The sequence below is a fragment of the Ziziphus jujuba genome, chromosome 1 (assembly GCF_031755915.1).
Source record: "Ziziphus jujuba cultivar Dongzao chromosome 1, ASM3175591v1".
Lineage (NCBI taxonomy): Eukaryota > Viridiplantae > Streptophyta > Magnoliopsida > Rosales > Rhamnaceae > Ziziphus > Ziziphus jujuba.
The window spans coordinates 44,477,032-44,500,979 of record NC_083379.1 but is presented as its reverse complement, the minus strand read 5'-3'; the positions used below and the strand labels follow the sequence as shown (position 1 = coordinate 44,500,979).

General features: G+C 32.2%; 3 protein-coding genes across 3 annotated transcripts; all 3 read left to right on the top strand.

Annotated features, from left to right (window-relative positions):
* Positions 1-981: 981 nt before the first annotated feature.
* LOC107435334 (transcription factor MYBS3) lies at positions 982-5,193 on the top strand. Its single transcript, XM_016046918.4, has 3 exons — positions 982-1,482; positions 3,907-4,115; positions 4,398-5,193. Exons 1-3 carry the CDS (start codon positions 1,170-1,172, stop codon positions 4,938-4,940), a joined length of 1,065 nt encoding a protein of 354 aa, XP_015902404.2. The 5' UTR covers positions 982-1,169; the 3' UTR covers positions 4,941-5,193.
* A 7,934-nt stretch (positions 5,194-13,127) lies between these two features.
* LOC107435350 (histidine-containing phosphotransfer protein 4) lies at positions 13,128-14,971 on the top strand. The gene is made up of 6 exons (XM_048471992.2): positions 13,128-13,306; positions 13,530-13,660; positions 13,747-13,815; positions 13,996-14,067; positions 14,386-14,458; positions 14,724-14,971. The coding sequence occupies exons 1-6, from the start codon at positions 13,247-13,249 to the stop codon at positions 14,769-14,771; spliced, it is 453 nt and encodes a 150-aa protein (XP_048327949.1). The 5' UTR covers positions 13,128-13,246; the 3' UTR covers positions 14,772-14,971.
* Positions 14,972-16,896: 1,925 nt separating this feature from the next.
* On the top strand, positions 16,897-23,672 carry LOC107435349 (protein PAF1 homolog). The gene is made up of 12 exons (XM_016046945.4): positions 16,897-18,636; positions 19,053-19,121; positions 20,282-20,389; positions 20,488-20,668; positions 20,762-20,838; positions 20,916-21,035; positions 21,596-21,701; positions 22,275-22,361; positions 22,506-22,574; positions 22,682-22,753; positions 22,892-23,035; positions 23,163-23,672. Exons 1-12 carry the CDS (start codon positions 17,570-17,572, stop codon positions 23,301-23,303), a joined length of 2,241 nt encoding a protein of 746 aa, XP_015902431.2. The 5' UTR covers positions 16,897-17,569; the 3' UTR covers positions 23,304-23,672.
* The last annotated feature ends 276 nt before the right edge of the window (positions 23,673-23,948 follow it).

Below are 23,948 nucleotides of genomic sequence, written 5' to 3'. Positions count from 1 at the left end.
TTTTCCTAGATTATAAATAGTTAAATACTATACCAAATACATTAAGTATAATTTGTATAGGAAACAATAATATAATGCACATGATAAGTTTATAAAAAGAAAATAAAAAATGATGGATAAGATATAAATCATATATAGCAATATAATATAATAATAAAAAAAGGATTGGTTACTAATGATAAACTGACATGTCTCCCAAAGTGACTTCATTATTTTATTAGATAATATAACAAATTTGAAATATTCTTTAACAAATTTAAGCAGTTTGAAGATCTTATATAGGAAATTATATCATCCAGTTAACATTATATAAGTAGATGGTGGGATGATTTGACGAGAATACACATTTTTTTTTTAATGTATATGTTTTTAATATATATATATATATATATATTTGAAATTAAATTTATAATCAAAATTTGTATCATTATCATGACTTTGAAATATTTGTCAAATATCATTAGCAGACTAACAATACACTTGTTTAGTCATTTTCCAAAAAAAAGGCCATTTTATTGAAAGATAAAAGTGGTTAGCATAATTTTTCTATACAGCAAAAAGAATCCACAGAACAAATTGAACTAAGAAAATTCTCGTGAGTTTTCTCATTAATTAACGTAGAAAGGAAGCAAATGTTTCCAAACTTTTGACATTCGACTTGATTAAAAGAAGTCGAACGAGGAAGGTAACAACTTGTTAATGAGAAAGTCTAATTTGTAACTTTGTTGTACGAAAATGACTAATTTACATATGTTGATAAGACATTAAAAAAAAAAAAAAAAAAAAAAAGAAGGCCCAAAAAAAAAAAAAAAAAAAAAAGGTTAAATAAAGAACCAATCCAACCAAGATCCAAGAAAAGTCACCCAAAAAAAGCAGGATGTTATCCTACTCAAGGACAAAATAGTCATTCAATTAAAAAAGGTCACAACGAACGTACCACCGAGTTCGTCTAATCCTCTTCTTAATCAACCCAAAAATTGGAATTCCCAAACTACCCTTCCCACCTTCCGAATATATCCTTCTCCCCCACCTCCTGATCTCCCCGACTCTCTCTCACACACGAACAAAACAGAAACACGATCTCTTTTTCGTTTTCTTCTTCTCTCTCTCTCTCTCTGATCTCTGACTTCGTTGAACTCGGAGGTTGTGACCCGGCCGAGTCGGACACGATGACTCGGCGGTGCTCGCACTGCAGCAATAACGGCCACAACTCACGCACGTGTCCTTCACGTGGTGGCGTTGGTGGTGGCTCAGGTAGTGGGGTGAAGCTATTCGGCGTGAGGCTCACCGACGGTTCGATCATCAAGAAGAGCGCCAGTATGGGGAATTTATCGGCGCACTACCATTCTTCCTCATCCGCTGCCGATTCACCGAACCCGGACTCCCCTTCCTCCGACCCACTCCACGAACCCGACGGTTACTTATCCGACGACCCTACCCATGCTTCCTGCTCTACCAATCGCCGTGGCGAACGAAAAAAAGGTTTTTATTTTTTATTTTTTTATTAGTATTTTTTTATGACGATACAAATGAATTCAGTTCAACATTTTTTTATTTCGTTCTGTTTTGGTTGATATGATTTTTTTATTTTTTTTTTAAATGTTGGTTAGTTCGGATTTTTTTTTTTTTTGTTTGGATAAGGTTTTTGCGGGTATGGTTTCTGGTTAGTCTTTTTCTTTGTTTTTTGATTATTTGTTATTATTTTTTTTCCATTACTATTTGTAAGTAAGCTGTAAAATTGAATTATAATTGTTTCCCTGCTTTTCTGTGGAAAGGGTTAGAAGAGCTGGTGTTTTCCCTTGGAATTGTCGTATTTTTTCCTTACTCACTTCTGCTGTGTAGTTTTAGAAAAATCCTCTACTTTTTTCTTTTTTTTTTTTAAACTTCCTTCTGGGTTTTATATTCATTATTCTATTTGTATGCTTACATATGCCAGAAGCGGCTAAAGGATTGATATTTGATAAAGGATATATAAGGTTAATTTTAGAAGCATATTCACAAAATAAAAAATAAAAAATAAAAAGGAGAGGGTTAATCTTAATGGCATGTATATAGTCTAAATGTTTGGAATAATCTTTAATTGTGTTTCTTAATTTCTAGTCTACCCACATGTCAAAGGTACGATGATATGTTTTGGAAAGTTGTGGGAGATCTTTATTATTCATAATGTTGATGTTTTGACTCTTTCTTGAGTTTTCTTTTTCCTTAATAGGATATTATTATTCAGTGCCTGAGGTGAATGTAACGGTCGACATTATGGCAGTTTTCTAGTTAGTATCTTTTTTTATTTTTATTATTATTATTATTTTTTTTGGGGGGTCTAAACCGGTTAGTACTTTGTGCTTAGGCACCTACTAAGTTTTTATAAAAAGAAAAGAAAACAAAAAAAATATAGCAATTTATTTGAGGCTGTATGCCTTTGCTTCTCTCAGTTTCTCGTTGTTTTTAAATTATAGGGGGCGGGAGGGAATTGGACCACATGAAAAAGAGATTCAGATCATGTGGATTTTTTATATTTGGTTGGCAGATAAGGAGCAGTGTTGGAGCTTACTGATAGATTTGTATTTTCTTTTAACGAAATAGTCATGTTTGCATATTCTATTTATAGAAAGGCTGAATGATGCATTTGATTGAGGACTATCCTATTTCTGGAAAAGTTTGTAGTGAGTAACTAATCTCTTCAAAGTTAATGGGTATTAACCAATTTGTTGAAAATGTTAGGTGAGGTTATGGAACATCTTGATGGTAAATCTGGATAATTTGTTTTTCAAAGAAGCTGCGGAATTAGGTTTCTGATAATTATGGATTACTGAGAATCATAGGCTAGCATTTTTATTCATTCCTCAAACTTGCCACTATTTCTCAATGCACAATATTCTCTCACATGAACGGGTTCAATGTTACTGCAAAAATATTTTATCTTTTAATGACTGTATTATGTAAACCTGCTATTGCAATTGCCAATTATGGCAATTTTTATGGCTTATGTACACTAGAAATTCATGGATGTTGTGCTCATTAGAGCATGGTCAACTGTCGGGACCATGAGCTGTAGACTGCCCCTGGAAGCTAATCTTAAATCTTCCATTGTTTCTCTTGGTCTATAATGGAGACTAGAAGTTTAACATTATATAGTCTATTATATGCAAAAATTGGTTTTATCTGCACATTTTAGTGCAGAGAATCAACAATTCACCTCTATCACAAAAAATCAAAGAACAGAGTATTAGTTGATCTTTTAGAATTGGAACGTAGAGTTGCACCATTTTGCACGTCTATAATTGAGATTGCATTAAATTTCATGGAAATACAAAACTAACCTTAACTTAAATTTGAGTGTTTTGGGTAGAGGGATTATAGCTGAAAATAGGGGCACAAGCATGTCCTAAATATTCTCATTTTCTTATTAGTTCTGGCATATGAATATACAACCAATGCTGTGGTTAGGACCCTTTAACTAGCTTGACCAAGCTAACCTAATTTGTAATTCAATTCCAGCTAGATTGTTGGCCTTTGTTGGATGCTGGATGCGTTTGTAGACATTCAGCTACTGTTCTTTGTCAAAGTCTGTTTTGCTGTACATTTATTAGTTGCAAATGGATATGGTTTTTGTGAGGGTTAAAGAATTGGGCTCCTCTTTCACTTGCTTCTGAAGTACTTCCCTGGTTTTAATGCATTTTCTGGTTTCAAAAGCAATAAACATTCTTCCAATGCTAATTTAGCAATGATAATATAATTTTCTGAAGCAGTAGTTTACTTCTTGTAGGTGCAGTTTTTGGACTAGGATAATAGATGTCTACAAGGACACTATCCTTTCTCTACTTGTCGAAGATTCTAATATTTATCTTCCCTGGTTATCAGGGTTTTTTGAGTCTTTTGACTTATTAGTACTGGATATTGTTTCAGGTGTTCCATGGACAGAAGAGGAGCATCGAATGTTCTTAATTGGTCTCCAGAAATTGGGAAAAGGAGACTGGCGTGGAATAGCACGAAACTATGTAGTGTCTAGAACTCCTACCCAAGTGGCAAGCCATGCGCAGAAGTATTTTATCCGACAGACTAATGCTACCCGTAGAAAGAGACGCTCCAGCCTTTTTGACATGGTTCCTGATATGGTTTGTCTAGCTTCTTTATGTTGCTTTTTACTTGTTCCATGGGTTACTATCATCTTCATGATATGGTTTTCCTTGTCTCCAATTGTACATGGACATAATATTTGGAAACTATATGATCAATGACACCCTCTTAATCATTTAAAGGCCTTAGGCATCTCAACTTCATAATATGATATAATATAATGGAATTTGCTATTATTTTGGTTATTGCATGCCATTGTAAAAGGAGTTGGTGTGCCACCATGTTTAAATCTTTGCATTAATTTGTGATTTGATTATCAGGTCACAGACACACCTCCAGTGCCAGAAGAAGTTCTGTTGCCTTCTCCTCAGGGAAGAGAATCTGATAATGCACAATCACTACCTTCACTAAATCTCTCTCTCCAGTCAGAATGTGAACCCATGGAAGCTGCTCATAATTTAAAAGCTAAAGATCCTGAGGAACCTGCAATGGGTTTGAATGGGTATCCCCCGATGGTTCCTGGATTCTACCCAGCTTATCTACCAGTCCCTTTTCCATTGTGGCCACCAAGTGCATCACCTTTGGAAGAGAAGGGTGCTGAAACATCTCATCATCAGGTCCTGAAGCCAATTCCAATGCTTCCCAAGGAACCTGTTAATGTTGATGAACTAGTTGGAATGTCTCAGCTTAGTTTAGGAGAGGCTGAGAGAGACCTTAGAGAGCCTTCACCACTCTCCTTAAAATTATTAGGAGAGCCCTCAAGGCAGTCAGCATTTCATGCAAATGCTCCGGTGGGTGGGAATGCTCCGGTCAGTGGATCGGATTTGAGGAAGGGCAAGAGCAGTGCAATCCAAGCAATCTAAATTGGAAAGCATGGGCCAGTATTATGACACTCCATTTTGGTCCTCCCTTTTTTTTTTTTTTTTTTTTTTTTCCCTTGTATAATTATAATTTCCCTTAAGCATCTTGATGTTTCTGCCTTCGTATAGTATGAATATCTCCAATCTTTTATAATACAATAGGTTAGGTCTGTTTCGTTGGAAATATCTTATTCTTTCTAACTGTAAACAGCTAGAATTTTAAGTTATCCAAGGCATTTTGGCAACACGTTAGTTATATTTGTGGATGAACTCTGACCGATGATAACATTATATGCAAAATATATCGACTTGAAATATATTTGACGTGTGTTTGGGCAGGGGATCAAACATTCATATCCTCATTCCGCAACAACCTTGGTAGCCAAAAAGGTTCTCTGCTTTTTCGTCTAGCAACAATTACAAGAGTAAGATTTGCAGCCCGCTTAAAAAAATGCTCAATGAGTAAAGATTGCTCTCTTTTACATGGAGATATATATGCATATATATATATATATATATGTATTTATATATATATATAGTTAAGAAAACACACTCCTGTTAGCAGGACCGTTGGATTTTTCTTTTTTTTTTTTTTTTTTTTTTTTGTGATTTTGTCCATGTCCTAAAATAGTGATTGTTGTTAATTCTACTTAATTAGCAAAGATATGATCGAGTTTAGGTGAGTAACCTGATATTATTCCTTACCACTTAAGTTTTGGAAGGGACATGTGACCTTTGTTCTCTTAGTAGGCACCTTCGCCGCGAAAATCCACCATCTCGCTACCATTATTTCTTTTTTTTTTTTTAATGGGGGGATTCATGTTCTGATACTCTTTTATGATCTCACGCTACATTTTCAAGACTTTTGCTTTGACGTGTACCTTATCTATCCTCTAAATTCTTTTACTGCTATTTGTTGCTGCTCGTAGGGACCAAAATGACTAAATATTCAACTAAAACGGCTCTTGCATTAAAATATTTGGACTGCATTTCGATGCAAACGTGCATGACCAGATGTTGATGGTTTCTCAAAGGACACATTTGGAAGCACCCTTTATTAACATTGATCATTAATTAACTTGCTTTCTTGGGGTGTTTATATTTATAAATATATATAGGATCACAAATGTTCTTTTCAGAACTATTTCAGCTTAACTATTTCAATTTATTTATTATGGAAGATACACTGATTTACATATTAAAAATAGAATTCAAATGATTTTTATAAAAATTCAAATATATATATATATATATATATTTACCTTTTAAGTATTCATTTTTTCATATTAAACATAAATAATTTTTAAAGGATTAACATCTAAAATTAAACAAATTAATCATCAGTTAGTGAAACTTATTTTTATTATCCACATCATATTTTTCAAAATATATAAGAAGATAGTTTTCAAAAAATAATTTTGCAGATTATATTATTATTTTACTAGACAATCTATAAATTTATTTAATTATTTATTTTTATGTGCGACCAATGATGGTGGAATGTGCATATCACCCAGCATAAGCCGTGCTTCATCACCCAATATAAAGCTACTTGTATAAAATTTTACTGATATTTATATTGGCTTACATATGGCTATAGAATTATCCTTATTCATATTTACCAAAAATATATATATACCATTATTTATACATCTTGGGGTTGCTTTCTATTTGCTTCTTTTTACATTCTTGTGCATTTGTGCTTGCAGGTCCAGATGATAGATTCTTCACAAACCATGGCGATAAAAAAATAAATTAATTTGGACATGCACACATGACCACCAAAGCCATAAACATGACTTTTGCCATACGTTGTATATGCAATACACATTTATACATCTTGGGTTTCTTTTTCAATACACACGTCACACACACAAAGCAATGTTATTTGGCTTCCTAATTTGGTTGTTTGATGATAATTAATTATTAAGCTAGCTACTAGATTCTTATTTATTTATTTATTTTTCAGGTTTACTACGAGGAACATGTCACGTTCAATATGTATTGTGGATTGAAAGTTTGGGAGACAAAAATAGCTGCCTAACACAAGCACTAGCTAGCTAGTGTGGTGATGGTGCCTTCAATAATGTGTAGCAAAGCTGAGCAGAATTGATGCTGCAACAAAGAATATCTGCAAAAAGGGTCATTGAGAAAGCAAACTTAAAGCTTATTTCTGTATGATTGCACCAATGCCCACAAATTTGGATTATTCTCAGTAGCAGCACATACTTTAAGAGTGACAAAAGGTATATCAATCTAGAAGCAACTTATTATATAAATATATATATGCTTTGATGGTTCACTCCCAGCCTTTTCCTTTTTAATTAGGACAAATATATATGGCCCATCCAATGCTATCTCATTCTCATGTTCCTTTCTTGTCATTGAATCTACAATTTATCTATGCTTCTGTTTCAATGCTAGCCATAAATATCTATTATATATATATATATATATATATATCTATGAAAAATTTTCAAAATGGGCATTCATATTTTATTAAAATGTAGAAATCATTTTAGAATTCTCTAAAATACTATTATTGATGATAATTTTTTTTTAAAACTATTGTTTAAAACCATATCTATATTTTGATAAAATGCATACATCCACACCAAAATATATATATATATATATATATTATACAACTAGTAATATTCTATTGAACACCAAAGCTCAGGATGTCCTGGACCTGAGCAATTTATTAGCGCCAATATCCTGGATTTTTTCGTTTGGTAGAATAAAATTATATATATTACATCACAATATATATATATATATATATTTATTAATTTTTGCTATATTACTATGTGGTTTTTGTTGTTTGTTAATTGTTTTACATTTTAACATACATGAAAGAGATATTAGCACCAGAGGTCGTGTTAATGAAATTAGATCCTCAAACTATTTTTTTGATAAATTGATTTGTGAACTTGCTAATTTGATTCACGATTAGTTTTTAACTAATTTTGCATCCAAAATTCCATTATCATGAAGGAACAAAGTTAAACTTTTATATAGTTTAGGGAACCATGCACAATAAACACTAAAAAATAACTAGATAATACTTTTAAATATATTTTTAATAAAATAAATATTTTTTACTATTAATTATTCAAAAGTATTTAAGAATTTTTTTTTTTAGAAAATCATGAAAATAAAGTTGGGAAAGAACTTTATTGTTTGGAATATTTATTAGAAAGAAAAAAATTTAAAATATATAAAAATTGTTTATTAATAATTTTATTTTTAAAATCAAATGTCATTTAGTAACGTTTCGTTTACATCCTTCATTTATTTATATAAAATATAAATTTTCTTAATTTATGGAAATGATTTACGAAGATTTTTAAATTTTTATATTGGTTTTTTTATTTTACATTCTCTTGGCAAATTTCAACATTTAATATTCGATTTAATTTTTAGATATAATTTTGTATATCCCAATTTATCCAAAAAAAAAGAAAAGCGAAAAAACAAAGATATGGTTTTGTGTAAAAAGTATAACAGGCTAGCAACGTCTGTTTCCGTATCGGCTTTATCTAATGCGTGAGCTACTTTGTTGAGTAGACGTCTCGATGAAATAAACCATACAAAATTCTTTTTTTTTTTTTTTTAGATTTTAAAATAATTATTGAAAAAAATTATTGAATTGAAAAATATATTTAAGAATATTATTTAGTTTTTTTAATATTTATTGCAGGTATAATCTTTAAATTATATAAAGAAATTTTGGATGTAAAGTTAGTTAAGGGCTAACGGTAAAATAAATTTAGCATATTCAGGGATCAATTTGTCAACAAAAAAATTAAAGACCTAAATATCACTAATAATGTTGTTTAAGAATCTTTGATAATAATATACTTATGGGATGTTCAGATAATAATAAAGTTAATGAAAATTTAAAATTTGTTAGAAAAGTAAATTTTTTTTCTTATTTGGATAATTTTTAAAATGAAAAATTTATGAATTGTAAGGAAAAATAAATCTCACAATGTGGGAAACTGAAAAAAAAAAATGAATCCTTCTAAAAATATGTCATTCTAAAATTTTCTGACAAATTGATTTGAAATATTTTTTTTAAATACAATTTTATTTTTTAATTTTAACGTATAAATTTATTTAATTACTTATAAGTCATATATTCTTTTATAATTAACCAAACACTATAAAAAAATTCTAAAAATATTGATTCTTGAAAATCAGTTTATTTTAATACTTTTTCTTTTACCAAACATCAAATTATATAAAATTATATTTTTACTAAATACACTGCCACCACATTAATTATATATATTTAGAAAGAGTCAGTTTTTATTTACTTTAGTTAGAGATAAATATTTTGATCAGGGAGCTCTTTCAAATCACATGCAAGGGAAGGTCTTTACAAGCAAGGATATATATATATATATATATATATAGGTATGATAATGTTTTGATTGCCACTGCCTAGTACCTAGCAAAGCCTTGTCCTAATTCACGGCAATTGCATATTTGCATGCCCTCTTTATCATTTTGCATCATATAATTGGGTTACACTGCTTTCTAGACAATCGAAAAAAAGAAAGGTTCTTTCACTCTCCAATGCAATTCAAGCATGCATTAATGTCGCATCCGTGTAGTAATAGGACATGATAGGTAGTACTATAAAGCTTTTATTTTTCTTTTTCTTTTTTTCTTTTTCTTTTTATGTTTTTTCTTCTTCATGTGTCTGTAATGTGGGTTTGAACTCATAATTTAAAAACCCGGAAAAAAAAAAACAAAAACTGAAAAACAAAGATCTAAAGCCACGTCTTATTTTAACATTCCCAATTAATTATTGTGTCCTTGATCATTTTTGCTGATGTAAATTTTTTGAAGGATTTGATACAAAATTACTCTTGATGATTGTTCGTAGGGGTTGGATTCTTATCAACATACGAGACAGTGATGTGAAAGAAGAATCACAACCCCATACCAACCAAAACAATACACAAAATCGTAATCTGATCCCACTCCACCCACCCAAACCCCCTCACAACCCCTTTTTGTTTTTGTTTCTGTTTTTTCTTTTTTTATTTTTTGTTGTTATTTTTCTTTTAACCCTTTTAACAAAGAAACAGATGTGACCACACATTTGCAAAAGAAAACTAGAAAGAAAAAAAGAGAGGAGAAAAATGTGAAACACTATTTTCTCTTCTCAATTGAGTGTGGCAGAGGAATAAAGAGAGAATCTCTTGTAAACACTTCTTTCTCTTTTTAATATCTTGCTAAAATTGCAGGCACAGAGAGAGGGAGAAATTTAGAAAATTAAACATGACAAGGACCACTGCCTTGTAGGTAAGTTCTTGTACCAATCATTGTTATCATTATTGGGATTTCTCTCTCTCTCTCTCTCTCTTTCTCTCTCTCTCCCCCTAACTATACTGATATTTTCCTCTTTTGGGCACTAAATGATTCTGTCATTATTCTCTTTCCACCAAATCTTGCCTACGAGTAACAACTTCTAATCCTACTAGCTATATGAATATAGTTCTCAAAAGCGGTAGTACTATAAGCATCAAATATCAAATTAAGCTTAATAATACCAAGTAATTAATACAATGCGATTACCACTAAATACAGATACTGATTTTTTTTATTATAATTTAAAAAGTAGAAGAATTTCATCCAAATTTGGTTGAATTTAGAACCTAAATCTGTGTTTTCAAAAGTTTTACTACTTAGACTAAGCCTAAGCCTAAGAATACATATAATGCATGTTATTTACAGAAAGTTGTTCAAACAATTCATCAACTATCTTAATTAAGTTCATCAAGCAACAAATTTGATCACATACTATATTCTTAATATATGCATGCATGGCCTAATACTATAGCTTCCGTTTGGCACGTGAATACCAACTTGAGCTCCTCCTAGGCATGTGAGTAAGAAAAGCTAGTGAAGTGAAAGGTGTTGACTTATAATGTGGAGGAATATCTTAGCTTTTGTTCCATGAATTTTTGCCTTATATGTATATGGAGTGATTTAATATGCATATCAAAATCGACTGCGACCTCTCACCTGTGACACAAGATTGAAATTTAATTGGCTAGTGAATGTTATTTCCTAATTGATTAGGACCTGTGTAAATGTGAGTATGATTATTAGTTCAATTTGAAGGTGCATTGAAAATATGAATTTTCTGCTGGCGTGGTTGGGTATTTAGTATCCAATTACATGTTTTTTGTAAAATATATTATCTGAATTATAAGAAAAATTCTCACTTAATGTCTAATATCTAATTACATGTGATTTGTAAAATATATTACTCGAAGAATAAGAAAAATTCTCAGGCAAAAGCAAAGGAAGTAAAAATAAATATGCTGCTTCTATTTTCCCTACTCCCTCTGTGATACAAGATGAATTAAAAGGTTCGAAAATTGCAATTTAATTAACAAGCTTGAACTAATAATCAAGACTCTTATTTTTTTTTTTTTTTTATTAGGGGAAAAAGGAAACGTCTATCTTTCTTTCTTTGTTCTCAAAAAAGGAAATTTCTCTATATATCATTTATATAATTTATATAGGCATTAATATCCTTCTCAAGCTTTGAATCGGGTATGATTATGGCTTATATTATGATAATTATCTAATAACGGGTGGATTAAATGATTGCAATGAGTGGCGAATTGTCATTTATTCCAAAAAGCCATTTAGGTTCGTTTCAACAGCCGACATGCACGGCCTTTAATTTTTCACTTGACGATAAAAAAGAATCATTAACATACAGACCATATACATGGCATACAAATTTGTCATTGTTTAAGCTTCTTAATTAACACCAACTCCTTTTACTAAACAATTTAATAAAAAGTGAATGATCATAATGTAATGAAAAGTAAATATATATAATAAGAACCCTTTAATAGGTTGACAAACCTGTTAATAAATTAAACGGGGACGATTACAATCATATTCTTCTAATATCAATTCGGAAGTTTGTTCTAGAACTTGTAAAATACCTGATAGTGACTAATATAGTTACTTCTATATGTGTGTGTGTGTGTGTTGAACAGGACTCTTATCATGTGAAAATAAAAATAAGCGAAATTACCCTAATCCCTTGTGAGGGGGAAAAAAAAAAAAAAAAAAGAAAGAAAGAAAAGAAACAATTATATATAATTTGACCACCACCACTACCCAAAAAAATAAATAAATAAATAAATATAAAAAATAGTAACTTTAAAAGGAAATGGGATGTGCATGTGACAATATGGTATTGGTTAAAAATGAGGCTGGAAGAACTTATGACATGCACGCTAGCTAAAAAGCTAGCTAATAAGAAAGTAATAAATCGAATTAATCAACTTGATATTTTAACTTTACAACTTCAAAAATATTCATAGGAGCTTTAATTAAGGGGTGTTTTAAGGATAAATTCTCTGTCTCATGCGATGCCCTATAAATTATATTTTCACGGTGAAATAGCTTCTAAAGTAAAAATAAAACCAAGCAGAAGCTGAAGCGGTATATGCCATTTATGAAATTGGTTTTTGGTATATAGTATTTCTGCTTCGGATGTCCCCTTTTTCTATAATTGCTCATCCCTTCTCAAATTCATCATAAAAAAAAAAAGGCTGCAAAGTAGCCAAAACGAATATATTTCCATGCATATCCTCATCATCGACCATCTTTTTATTTATATATTATTTATTATGTGAAATTAAGAAAAAAAAAATATTATCGGTATGGATGACAAATTAGGTGGCTTCTGTCCTTGGAAATTATAAATTAATTGAGGACGGTTAATTCGCTACTCTCTCTCTCTCTCTCTCTCTCTCTCTCTCTCTCTCTATATATATATATATATATATATATAGAATTTCCAAGAGAATATTAAAAATTAGGATTTTGAGTACATCAAACGCTATAATTCATGTTACTAAAAAATGGGTATACCTGAGAAGGTGATATATATCTTTAGAATCTGCATGCAAAAAGTTTAGGCATATAAATTAATCCCCAATATGATTGACATACAATTGCAATTTTTTTTTCTTTTTTTGCCAATTAAATAAATTAAGAAAGAATCAATTTTGTCCAAGTTCTCCACTCCAGGACAATTACATGCTAAAAAAAAAAAAAAAAATCTCACTTTTTATACTAACTTGTCCACCTACATCATCAACCATCTTCTCCTTCTCTCTCCATTATATAAAGCCAACAACGGCCTTGCCATTTTGCATTGCCACAAGCCCCTTCAAAAGTGTACCTTTTATCTTTTTCTCTGTTTCTTTCTCTCTGCTAGCTCTATTACTTAATTTCTCCACATTTCCTTTCAAAATTAAATGGAAAAAAATCAATTGCACAGGCAAATTGCTGTCATGAGGCAGTCCCTCTTTGATCAGGTTTTGCTCCATTTCTCTTCCCTTCTTTAGCCTCAAAATTCCAAATATTATCTTCAAATTCTAGCGCTATAAATCTCAAACTTTTTCTTCTATATATATATATATATATATTGTTTGAGTTTCTTGGTTCAACTAGATCTCAAATCTCTTACTTTTCTATATAATATTTTTATGCATGGTTTGGCTATGGAAAAGTTAATCATATAGTATTGTGTCGTTTCAGGGATATCTTGATGAACAATTTGTTCAGCTTGAGGAGCTGCAAGATGATGCTAACCCAAATTTTGTAGAGGAAGTGGCTACATTGTACTACCGGGATTCATCTAGACTAATCCATAACATAGAGCAGGCACTGTGAGTATTTCTTTAATGTTATATGATTTTTTTTTTTCATATTGTTCCTTCAATTAAAACTACTATATATATATATATATTTGCAGAGAGAAGAGTCCTCTTGATTTTCATAAGCTGGACAGCTATATGCATCAGTTGAAGGGGAGTAGCTCAAGGTAACCAATAAATAAGTTTTTGATTTCTTTTTCTCTTAATTAAATTTATATATGTTAATATTTGTTAATTGAAGAGTAATTAATTAGAAGACGAAAGGAACCGTAGAGTATATTCTATATGTGTCGGCTTTTAAAACAACAAGGCTTTAAACTGAAACCTTTATCTTTTTTATTGGGCAGCATTGGAGCCAAAAAGGTGAAAGCTGAGTGCACCCAATTTAGGGAATACTGTCGGACTGCAAATGGTGAAGGGTAAGCAACTGAATCTATCTCTCATCATTACCATATATGCATTTTATACATGCTATATTAATTCATGGAAAACATCAATCACATTTGGTGCCTCAATTTGATATTTTAGATTATCAAACTCTCCGGGCTTTAATTATCCTATCATGTATATAGTAAATAAATGCAGTTGGTGTATTCTACACACACACACACACACACACATATATTTATATATGAACCCATTTTATTTTGAGATATATATATATATATATATATTACATGCTTAAATTTGAGTAATTAAGGTGATGGTTGATTTGAATGCATGATGATGACAAGCAGATGTATGAGGACCTTCCAACAGCTGAAGAAAGAATATGCTGCACTCAAGAGGAAGATTGAAGCTTACTTCCAGGTGCTTCGGTTTTACATGTCTACATATACATATATATATATATATATATAGATATACAATTTGATACAGTAAAGGATTTATAAAAAAAATAATAATAATAAAATACACACAGCAGTCAGATTTACACAAATCATGCAGCTATATAAAAACTGTATATATTATATACTATAATGCATAGATGACGCGTTCATGCACACATATATCAGCTCATGAGCTTTACAGTTTACAAAAGTGTAATATAAAATTTTTATTATTATATGATCAGATGGTACGACAAGCTGGGCCTACTGAGACAGCATGTAGCCGCAAATAGTGAGAAAAGTAGCGCATGAGGCCCAAAGTTGAAAGTCCGGGCCCTCCAAATGTATAAGTACGAAAATGATGGGCCTATGATTTATTTCCCATGTAAGAGATGTATATGCTATATTTATATGTATGTTTTTGATGAATAATTAGCCGAATGCGGTGGAAGATTAAGCCCCTCTTTTACTCAAAAATTTAAGCCCCTTCTTTACTAAAAAATCATATATATATATATATATATATATCTCTGTGTGTGTGTGTGTGTGTGTGTGCATTGCCTATGGTATGTGCGTACGAGAGAGAGAGAGTTCAGCAAATGGTAAATATATATACATATTTGATAAATGGACATGGTAAATATTTTGTACATGAATGAAGAAGTAATATAAATTAAACCATAAATTATCTAGGATACGTTTGATATATAAAATGATTATTTATGATAAAACATAAATATCTGTTCAATTTAAAAAAAAAAAAAAAATTTCTATTGATATGTTTGGTTATCATCTTGAATTAGATTCAATGTTTATCTTTTACAAAGATTTTTTTTTTCTTTCCAGAAATATAAAATTTAGTAAAAATTAATTAAAAGTGAATATTTATAATTATTTATGTATTTTTAATTTAAACTAAACAATTTAAATTTGAATTTATTTCAAATATGCTAAATATGTATCCTTCAAATGAATGAACAAAAATTATGAATTTTTTTTAAATGAATAGCTTGAGTATATCCAACTTTTCAAATAGGTCCATCTAAATACGATGTTAATTAGATGCAGCAAAACAAACAAATATTGTTCAAGTAATCCTTAATTTATAGAAGCTGTGTAAAACATTGTAAAATCTCTTTCAAAAAGCAATTTTTTTTTTTCCATAAAAAGTTAATTTCATCGAAAAATAATAAAATAGATGTAATTTTGCACATTATCATTGAAAAACAAATTTAAAATTAACTATTTATTAATACAATTTAGATTTTGATGATGTTAATTTGTATACCACATAAACAACAATCACATTTTACCATTGAGATGCTTTTATTTGTTGAAATGAAAGAATAAATATTCTTATAAAATAGATATTTTTAAAATTTAAAAAATATCAAACATAAAAATAATTTATCTTATAGAATAACTGTTTTAATCCTTTTTTTATTCTGCATATCTAATATGTCTGTCTTAGGTTGCATCTTTACCTTTGTGATATTTGATATGATTGCCGCGCATTTTGTATTTATGCTTGAAAAAATGGATTCGGATTTCAAAACCTAATTGAAATTCTGTAATTACCCCGATGCATGTCAAGGGACCAAAAAAAAAAAAAAAAACAAAAAAACAAAAAGAAGATATCCCTCCAACTACATGGACTGGGCCAATTAATATGATAAAGAAGCCTCCTATATTAGTATATGCGCTTCAGCATTGAGTTGTTCGAAATTTGTCCTGGATTGTTAGGCCGAAAGTTGTCTCTCATACGATTGGTCGTTCCAAATGCTACTCTAGCTGAAAATATCTTTGACCATTTTAATTGTTTTCTTTTATTTTTCGTTAAAAATATATATATATATATATATATATATAATAATAATAAAAATAATGCTGCTCAAGCCACAAACCTTGCACAATTTCTATAGAAAATACAAAATGTTCTGATTTGTAAATTAAAGGGGGACGAATATAAGTGTAAAAAAGGCAAAGCACATTTTTCCCAAAAAATAAAAATAAAAATGCAAAGCACGTAAATAAGAATATATATTTGATTTTGGGTTGAACTCCATTGGATAAGTGGGAGAAGATAAAATTATAATAAAAAAAAGAAACCAAATTTAGTATTAGATCTTGCAAAAACTTGTTTCTTTTTTCAGAAATAGACATATTTACCTCGGAAAAAAACACTTATCACTAGAATTGCGATTAATTTAAAACCATATATATATATATATTTGTTTAATAATAAAAAAAAGTAATTTTATTTTATTTCTTTGGCCAAGAAAAATTGTCAAAATTGTGTTTAGTTTTGAAGGAGAGAGCACAACAATTTAAGCTGGGCCCGGGGGGTGCAGAGGTTATCCTAAGATTTATTTTATTTTATTTATAAGTAGAGATATGAAAAGGAAAAGAGAAAGCAAATCTATAGGATTGAAGTGTGAAGAGAGAGCTCACAGAAGGGCAGTGTGGTCTCGCGCGTATTTAATCCCCAAATAATAAAAACACCCACCACCACCCCGCCTTCTTCTTCACTCTCCGACCACCCTTTCCCTCCCTCCACCTCCGCCTACTCTCTCTCTCTCTCTGTGCTGTAAAAGTAAATCTATTCCCTCCAACCCCCATTATTATTATTATTATTATTATTTTATTTTAATCTGAGGTTTTATTTCTTCAATTTTTTTTTTGTTTATAAATTCCAGATATTATTATCAAATTTCAAAATTTTTTTTTTTCTGTCTTTCTGTTTATAGTTATTTGAGTATATGAGCCTCTGAATTTCCTAATTCTTTTTTTTTTTGGCGGCTTTTTTGATTTGATCTGCTTGATACTGCTGGAATAGAGCTGCGATTCGCTTTTCTTTCTTTCTTTCTTTCTAGGGTTTTTACGTATTTGGCTTCTCTCTCCTAGGTTTTGTTAATTCTTATTTTAAGATTAAGCATAAATTTTTAATTGGTTTTAATTCTCTACCTTCGTGATCAGTTAGCTCTTATAGAAGGTTTTGAGAGACTTTTATCTATCAACTGGCAATTGGCAAGTTGAAATTTTGAAATTTTGTAGTGTTTGGGATAAAGTTTTTATAGTTTGAAGATCAGCTATGGCCTCGTACAGGCCTTTCCCTCCGCAATCCTCATTTGGGCCCTCCAATCAGAAGCCTTTACCAGCTTCAGCTCCGGCTCCGGCTCCAGCGCCAGCTCCAGCTCCAGCTCCGCCTCCTCAATCACAGCAGCGAGGGAATCAATATAATCAAAATTGGGGTTACAGTGGTGGCGGCGGTGGTGGTGGTGGTGGAGGAGGCGATGGGTCAGTGGCTTCAGCTCCTTACAGTCAAATGCATCCCAATTCGACTTATCAGCACAGTGGTTTTGGAGGGTCATCTTCATCACAGCACTATGGACCTCCCAGAAGTCAACAACCTCCTCCACCACCCCCCCACCAGCAATACTCTTATCCTCCACCGCCGCCTCCGCCGGACTCTTCGTATCCACAGCCGCCACCACCTCCTGCACCCTCAATGCAGCAAAATTCTACTTGTTTACAGCCTCCACAACCTCCTATGTACTATCCCTCCTCTCAGTATTCTCAGTACAGCAATCACCAGCCAATGCAGCCACTCCAGCAGCCTCCACCACCCCCACCACCCCCTTCATCTCCGCCGCCGAGCTCGTCAATCCCGCCGCCTCCGCCGAGTTCACCTCCACCACCTCCTTCTGGTCCTCCAACAAGTAGGATTAAAGACAGTGGTCCAGATAGGGGATTGAATGAGCGCGATAGAGTGCCTCCTTCGAAGGAGGGCGTGTCTTCTGGGAGGCGTCAACATGGGCATTCAAGTCACGGTGTGCCTCCTAAACAGCAGAAGCTTCCTGTTCCACAAGTGCCGTTGAAGAAATCAAATGGTCCTCCAGGGAGAGTGGAGACAGAAGAAGAGAGAAGGCTGAGGAAAAAGAGAGAGTTTGAGAAGCAAAAACAGGAAGAGAAGCATAGGCAACAATTGAAGGAATCACAGAATTCGGTTTTGCAAAAAACCCAGATGTTACCTCCGGGCAAGGTGCATGGTTCCATTGCGGGGTCACGTATGGGTGAGAGGAGGGCTACTCCATTCTTGAGCGGTGAGAGAATTGAAAATAGACTCAAGAAGCCAACGACGTTTTTATGCAAATTAAAGTGAGTATGTCGATACAGAGACCTTTATTTGCCTTTAATATTAGGAAGCTTTGAGCTCCTCTTGTTCAGATGACAAATTTTCTCCTTTTCCATTGAGCATAGAAATTTCCTTCTGTTTGTTTGTTTGTTTTTTTTTTTTTTTTTTTTTTTTTTTTTTTTTTTTTTTTTTTTTTTAATAAATTAAAAACGTATTTTTGTATCTCTAGGCCAAATTGGAATTTATTGTTACAAATGTTATCTCAATTTTCTAACAGAATGTTTAGCAGATGGTACTGGTTAAAAGAGTGCAAATTATTTTTGAGGAATATAAACTAGTAGTATACAACTATGGATCTATTAGAAAACTTTTGTTTTTTAGTGTAGCTTGGTTAGGATATTTACGTCCAGCGCTAACATTTCTTATGTTCTCTGTAAAGATTCCGGAATGAACTTCCAGACCCAAGTGCACAACCAAAGCTAATGTCAATGAAGAGAGACAAAGATCAGTAAGTCATCTGCTTTTATTGTTCAATCCTATATATAATTCTTGCGTATAGGCATGCCTTTTATTTGTTAGTGCTACCTTGTTGAGAATGTAAGAATTAGTGAATGAGTATTTGCCAATGTATGGGTATAACATACTTTTACTCCTCTGGTGGTTATACTAGTAGCTCGTAAAAATCTTTAAAATAAACGTCTTAAAATAAATGTAAAGTTGGAAGACTTCAGGTAAACTTGTCAACAGTCAAACAGAATATGGTGGAGTAGAGTGGAACCTGAAGGTATGCATACCGTTACAGGGAGTTAAAGAAGAAAATAAGAGTAATGACGTATCCTTAATGTTGGTTCTCTAGACTAGACATGCTCTTGTTTGGGTGTGAGTAATTTCTGAACCAACTGGTATTGTTTTTCTTTTAGAGAGTTGAGGAAACAATTTCTGTGCTGATGTTAATAGTGAAGAAGCTAAGGAGAAGGGAGAAAGGGAAGAGATAGAAGTGTTCTAATCGACGCGGCTGATCTCAACCATCTAATGGGGTATAGGGAAGATAGAATATGCTGTGTTAATTTGGTGAGGCAGGGAAGATAGAATATGCTGTGTTAATATGTATAGCAGCATTTATGGAAGACTAGAAACAGGCTGAATCTTTATGTAATAATCCTTTTAAAAGTTTAATCATAAAAGCAACATGAAGTTCTAGATGAATAAGCCACATAATATGAATAAAAATAAGCTGATCCATTGAACTGTTTTGATGGAAAACTCCTAACATGTTGCTGAAGAAGCAAATGCATACAGATGGAGCTTGAGTTTTGTGGCTTAGGAGTTACTTTCAGATTTTCAAGAGCTTTATTACAAACTCGTCATAACACTGAAAAAAATGTTGTGGCTGAGTTCTGTTAATGTTATAGAATGTTTAATAACGCAAAAGGCTAGCTGGAAAACTCAGCATTTGAGTTGACCATGTTGAAGCTGGTTTTGTGGAATTCATATTGACATCCAGTAGTTTGCAAGTAATGGATTTGTAACACTTGATGGTTTCAAGCTAATTGGGTCATGGAGCATTATTATGTTATCGTATAATAACATTTGATGATCTAATTCTATTTTGTTATGCTTATGGTGGTAGATTTTATTTTTTTATTTTTTAGTTTTTATTTTTTGCAGATATTCAAAATACACAATCACATCATTGGAGAAAACTTACAAACCCAAACTTTTTGTTGAGCCAGATCTTGGGATTCCTCTAGACTTACTTGACCTCAGTGTATACAAGTATCATTTCTCAACAACTCTAAATTATTTTTGAAGATGTCTGCATTTTTTTGTAAGATGACAACTCTGAATAATGTGTTTTCTATTGGCTTAATTAGTCCTCCAAGTGTTAGACCACCCCTTGCTCCAGAAGATGAGGAATTATTGCGTGATGATGAAGCAGTAACCCCTGTAAAAAAAGATGGCATTAAAAGAAAAGAGCGACCTACAGATAAAGGAGTTGCGTGGTTGGTTAAGACGCAGTATATATCTCCTCTTAGCATGGAGTCAACAAAGCAGGTAGTAGATCAATGCGCCATTGTTAGATGAATAACTTTCTGGAAGATGTCTTATAAAAGCTGCAACTTGAGTAACTATATTGGTTTTGTACAGTCTCTAACTGAAAAGCAAGCAAAAGAGTTGCGAGAGACGAGGGGAGGTCGCAACATTTTGGATGGCCGCAATGACAGGTTTGCTTGATTTCATTGTGAACTGGAAACATGGGAAAGCAACTTGTGCCCATATTCTTACACCAATATTATTTCAGGGATAGGCAAATTAAGGAAATAGAAGCATCATTTGAAGCATGCAAGTCACGTCCTGTTCATGCCACCAATAAAAGTTTGTATCCTGTGGAGGTTCTGCCTTTGTTGCCTGATTTTGATCGGTATGGAACTATTGACACACTTTTCTTGATATTAGTTGAAGAACTCGATTACATGTACTCTCCCATGCATGAAACTTGTGAACATTACAAGCAAACAAATCAAGGAAGAGCTTTATAATTATTTCATGTTTCTGTATATGTATCTTCACTTATTTTCATCATCATGAATGTCATATGAGGTGAAACAACTCAGATTCCGTTGTAGAATTGTTTTTGTAGTTTTAATGTATTTAATTGCTGATATGGTCCATCAAGTAGGGGGAAACTAAGGATTCAGGTTTTACTGTTGTAGGCAGAGCTGGTTGTATCCAGACTTGTTATTACAATGTGGTCCAGGATTTTGGGAATCAAAAGCATGTGTTGCATGATACATCTGTACATACATAAGATGCATTTACAAGCGGCCCTCTGCTTGTACAAGTATCATGTAAGGCTTGCTTTTGATTACTAAAATTACACTGGTAGCTGTTAGCCTTTACCTTCCTTTCATTAGTGATCATAATGCAACTTAACAAATTTTGACCAACTTTGAGGTGTTGCCTATCCTGCTTCTGTAACAGGGATGATGATCAATTTGTTGTTGTGGCTTTTGATAACGCTCCTACTGCTGAGTCAGAGATCTACAGCAAATTGGATCATTCTGTTCGAGATGCTCATGAATCGCAAGTAAGTTTTTTGTTTATGATGCATGGTTATATCCTACTTGTGGGTTTGGTTTTGTCATAAATAAAACTTAGCTGACACCGGCCCAAACCTCACTCAAGTTACGTGCTCACTACTTTTCCCTTTTATTCTTTTGAATTTATATTTTTCATTAGGTAGAATTAGAAATGAAATTGAGTATGGTAAGTAAATCTGTAGAAGGCCTTACACTGGGGAGGTATAGTAGTTTGTCATTAGTAATAACACTATTGTATCTCGAATAATATATAAATAAAACTTAGCTGACACCGGCCCAAACCTCACTCAAGTTACGTGCTCACTACTTTTCCCTTTTATTCTTTTGAATTTATATTTTTCATTAGGTAGAATTAGAAATGAAATTGCGTATGGTAAGTAAATCTGTAGAAGGCCTTACACTGGGGAGGTATAGTAGTTTGTCATTAGTAATAACACTATTGTATCTCGAATAATATATATATATATATATTTTTTTTTTCCCTCTCTCTCTCTCCTTATTGTCAGCATATCACTAAACAATAGTTCTCTAAGTTCATTGGTTATCTGAATTGATTACAGGCTATTATAAAAAGTTATAAGGTAACAGGCTCGGATCCTGCTAACCCAGAGAAATTTTTGGCGTACATGGTTCCTTCTCCAGATGAGGTAAGATGTGCGCTGTGTTCTATACATTTATGACATTGGCCCCAAAGATATCAAGCACTTTTATGACTCATGTTTCACCATAAGCTTCTTATTAGACAACTTTATGTTTTATTGCTCATTTTTACCTACTATTTGTTGTGGCAGCTGGCAAAGGATATTTATGATGAACATGAAGATGTTACATATTCTTGGGTTCGTGAGTACCATTGGGATGTATGTGTCAGGCACAAAACTCTTTATAAGTTAATTAGTTTTTCAGCTTTCTTATTGCTTATTAAATCCTTTTTTTTTTTTTTTTTCCTCCCCATTTGACTCACCAGGTACGAGGTGATGATGCAGATGACCCGACAACATACCTTGTTTCCTTTGATGAAACAGAAGCGCGTTACTTGGTATCAACATGAACTAGGATTCATATATTTTTTCATGCAATCATGCCTTCTGTTTTATGGGAGTTAATCTAAAGAACTGAGTCAATAGTTTTTCATTACTAGGCAGTGGGTTTATACACTTTTTCCATTGTAATGCAGCCTCTTCCCACAAAACTTGTCTTGAGAAAAAAGAGGGCTAAAGAAGGAAGAACAGGTGATGAGTTTGAACATTTTCCAATACCTTCAAGGGTGACTGTAAGGCGAAGACCAACTGTTTCTGTGGTTGAATTGAAGGATGAAGGGGTATGTCTCTGGATCTATTCGGCGATGTTTAAATTTCTTGTGGGTTTTTGGTATCATATATATATATACACACACACACACACACACACATACACATATATGCTCATCATTGACTTGGTGGTTTTAGGTCTATTCAAATCCGAGGGGAGGTTTTTCAAGTTTAAAAAGAGGGTCTGATGTTGAAGATGGCCTGGAAAGACCACCTAAGTTGTCACGCCACCAGGACATTGATGACTATAGTGGTGCTGAAGATGATTTGTCCGAGTAATTTCTTTTTGGATGCAAATGCAGCTGTCTTTTAAAAGGAAGTGCCTCTAACTCATGTAGAATATTGAATTAAGGCGAGATCCTTCATTTGTATGTTCATTCCTACCTTTATATATATCTATATATATTGTCAAATTGTAGCAGGTTTTTAGCCGTTATAAATTCATCATAAAAGGAAAAATGGAAATGTAACAGTGTAAATTTAATTTTTAAATTTACTCGTATTAGGATTTTTTTTTTTTTTTGACCTTTTCCTTTTTTTGATTTGGGGTTGCAAGGATTCGAACTTGAGTTCGTTGAGCGTCCTGGAAAAAATTGTGTAAATTTAATTATGTACTTCAAAACTACTCATTTTTCTTCTTCCTCTTCATTTTTTTTTTCAATTTTTTTTATTTTTAAGAAAAAAGTAGTGGCTATCTGTGGACGGTATCGTGGCTATGTGTAATAATAAATACAAATGGAGAATGCTTCATGAACTAATGTATCTGATGATGGTTCTTTGACAAGTCATCTTGGCTATTAAACGGGCACCTCTAAAGTGCACAAACAAGGAATAATTATGGATGGTTATGAATATTTTGTATGTTTGCTGAAAATGGATAGTTATGAGCTTATGATCATAATTTATGTACAGTTAAATGTACTC

Coding starts and splice junctions, on each gene's coding strand:
- LOC107435334 (XM_016046918.4), top strand. CDS start 1,170: ATGACTCGGCGGTGCTCGCACTGCAGCAATAACGGCCACAACTCACGC. Junction 1,483..3,906: donor CCGTGGCGAACGAAAAAAAG/GTTTTTATTTTT, acceptor ATATTGTTTCAG/GTGTTCCATGGACAGAAGAG. Junction 4,116..4,397: donor TTGACATGGTTCCTGATATG/GTTTGTCTAGCT, acceptor TTTGATTATCAG/GTCACAGACACACCTCCAGT.
- LOC107435350 (XM_048471992.2), top strand. CDS start 13,247: ATGGAAAAAAATCAATTGCACAGGCAAATTGCTGTCATGAGGCAGTCC. Junction 14,068..14,385: donor CGGACTGCAAATGGTGAAGG/GTAAGCAACTGA, acceptor GATGACAAGCAG/ATGTATGAGGACCTTCCAAC. Junction 14,459..14,723: donor AGATTGAAGCTTACTTCCAG/GTGCTTCGGTTT, acceptor TTATATGATCAG/ATGGTACGACAAGCTGGGCC.
- LOC107435349 (XM_016046945.4), top strand. CDS start 17,570: ATGGCCTCGTACAGGCCTTTCCCTCCGCAATCCTCATTTGGGCCCTCC. Junction 19,122..20,281: donor ATGAAGAGAGACAAAGATCA/GTAAGTCATCTG, acceptor TATTTTTTGCAG/ATATTCAAAATACACAATCA. Junction 22,362..22,505: donor TGGTTCCTTCTCCAGATGAG/GTAAGATGTGCG, acceptor TTGTTGTGGCAG/CTGGCAAAGGATATTTATGA.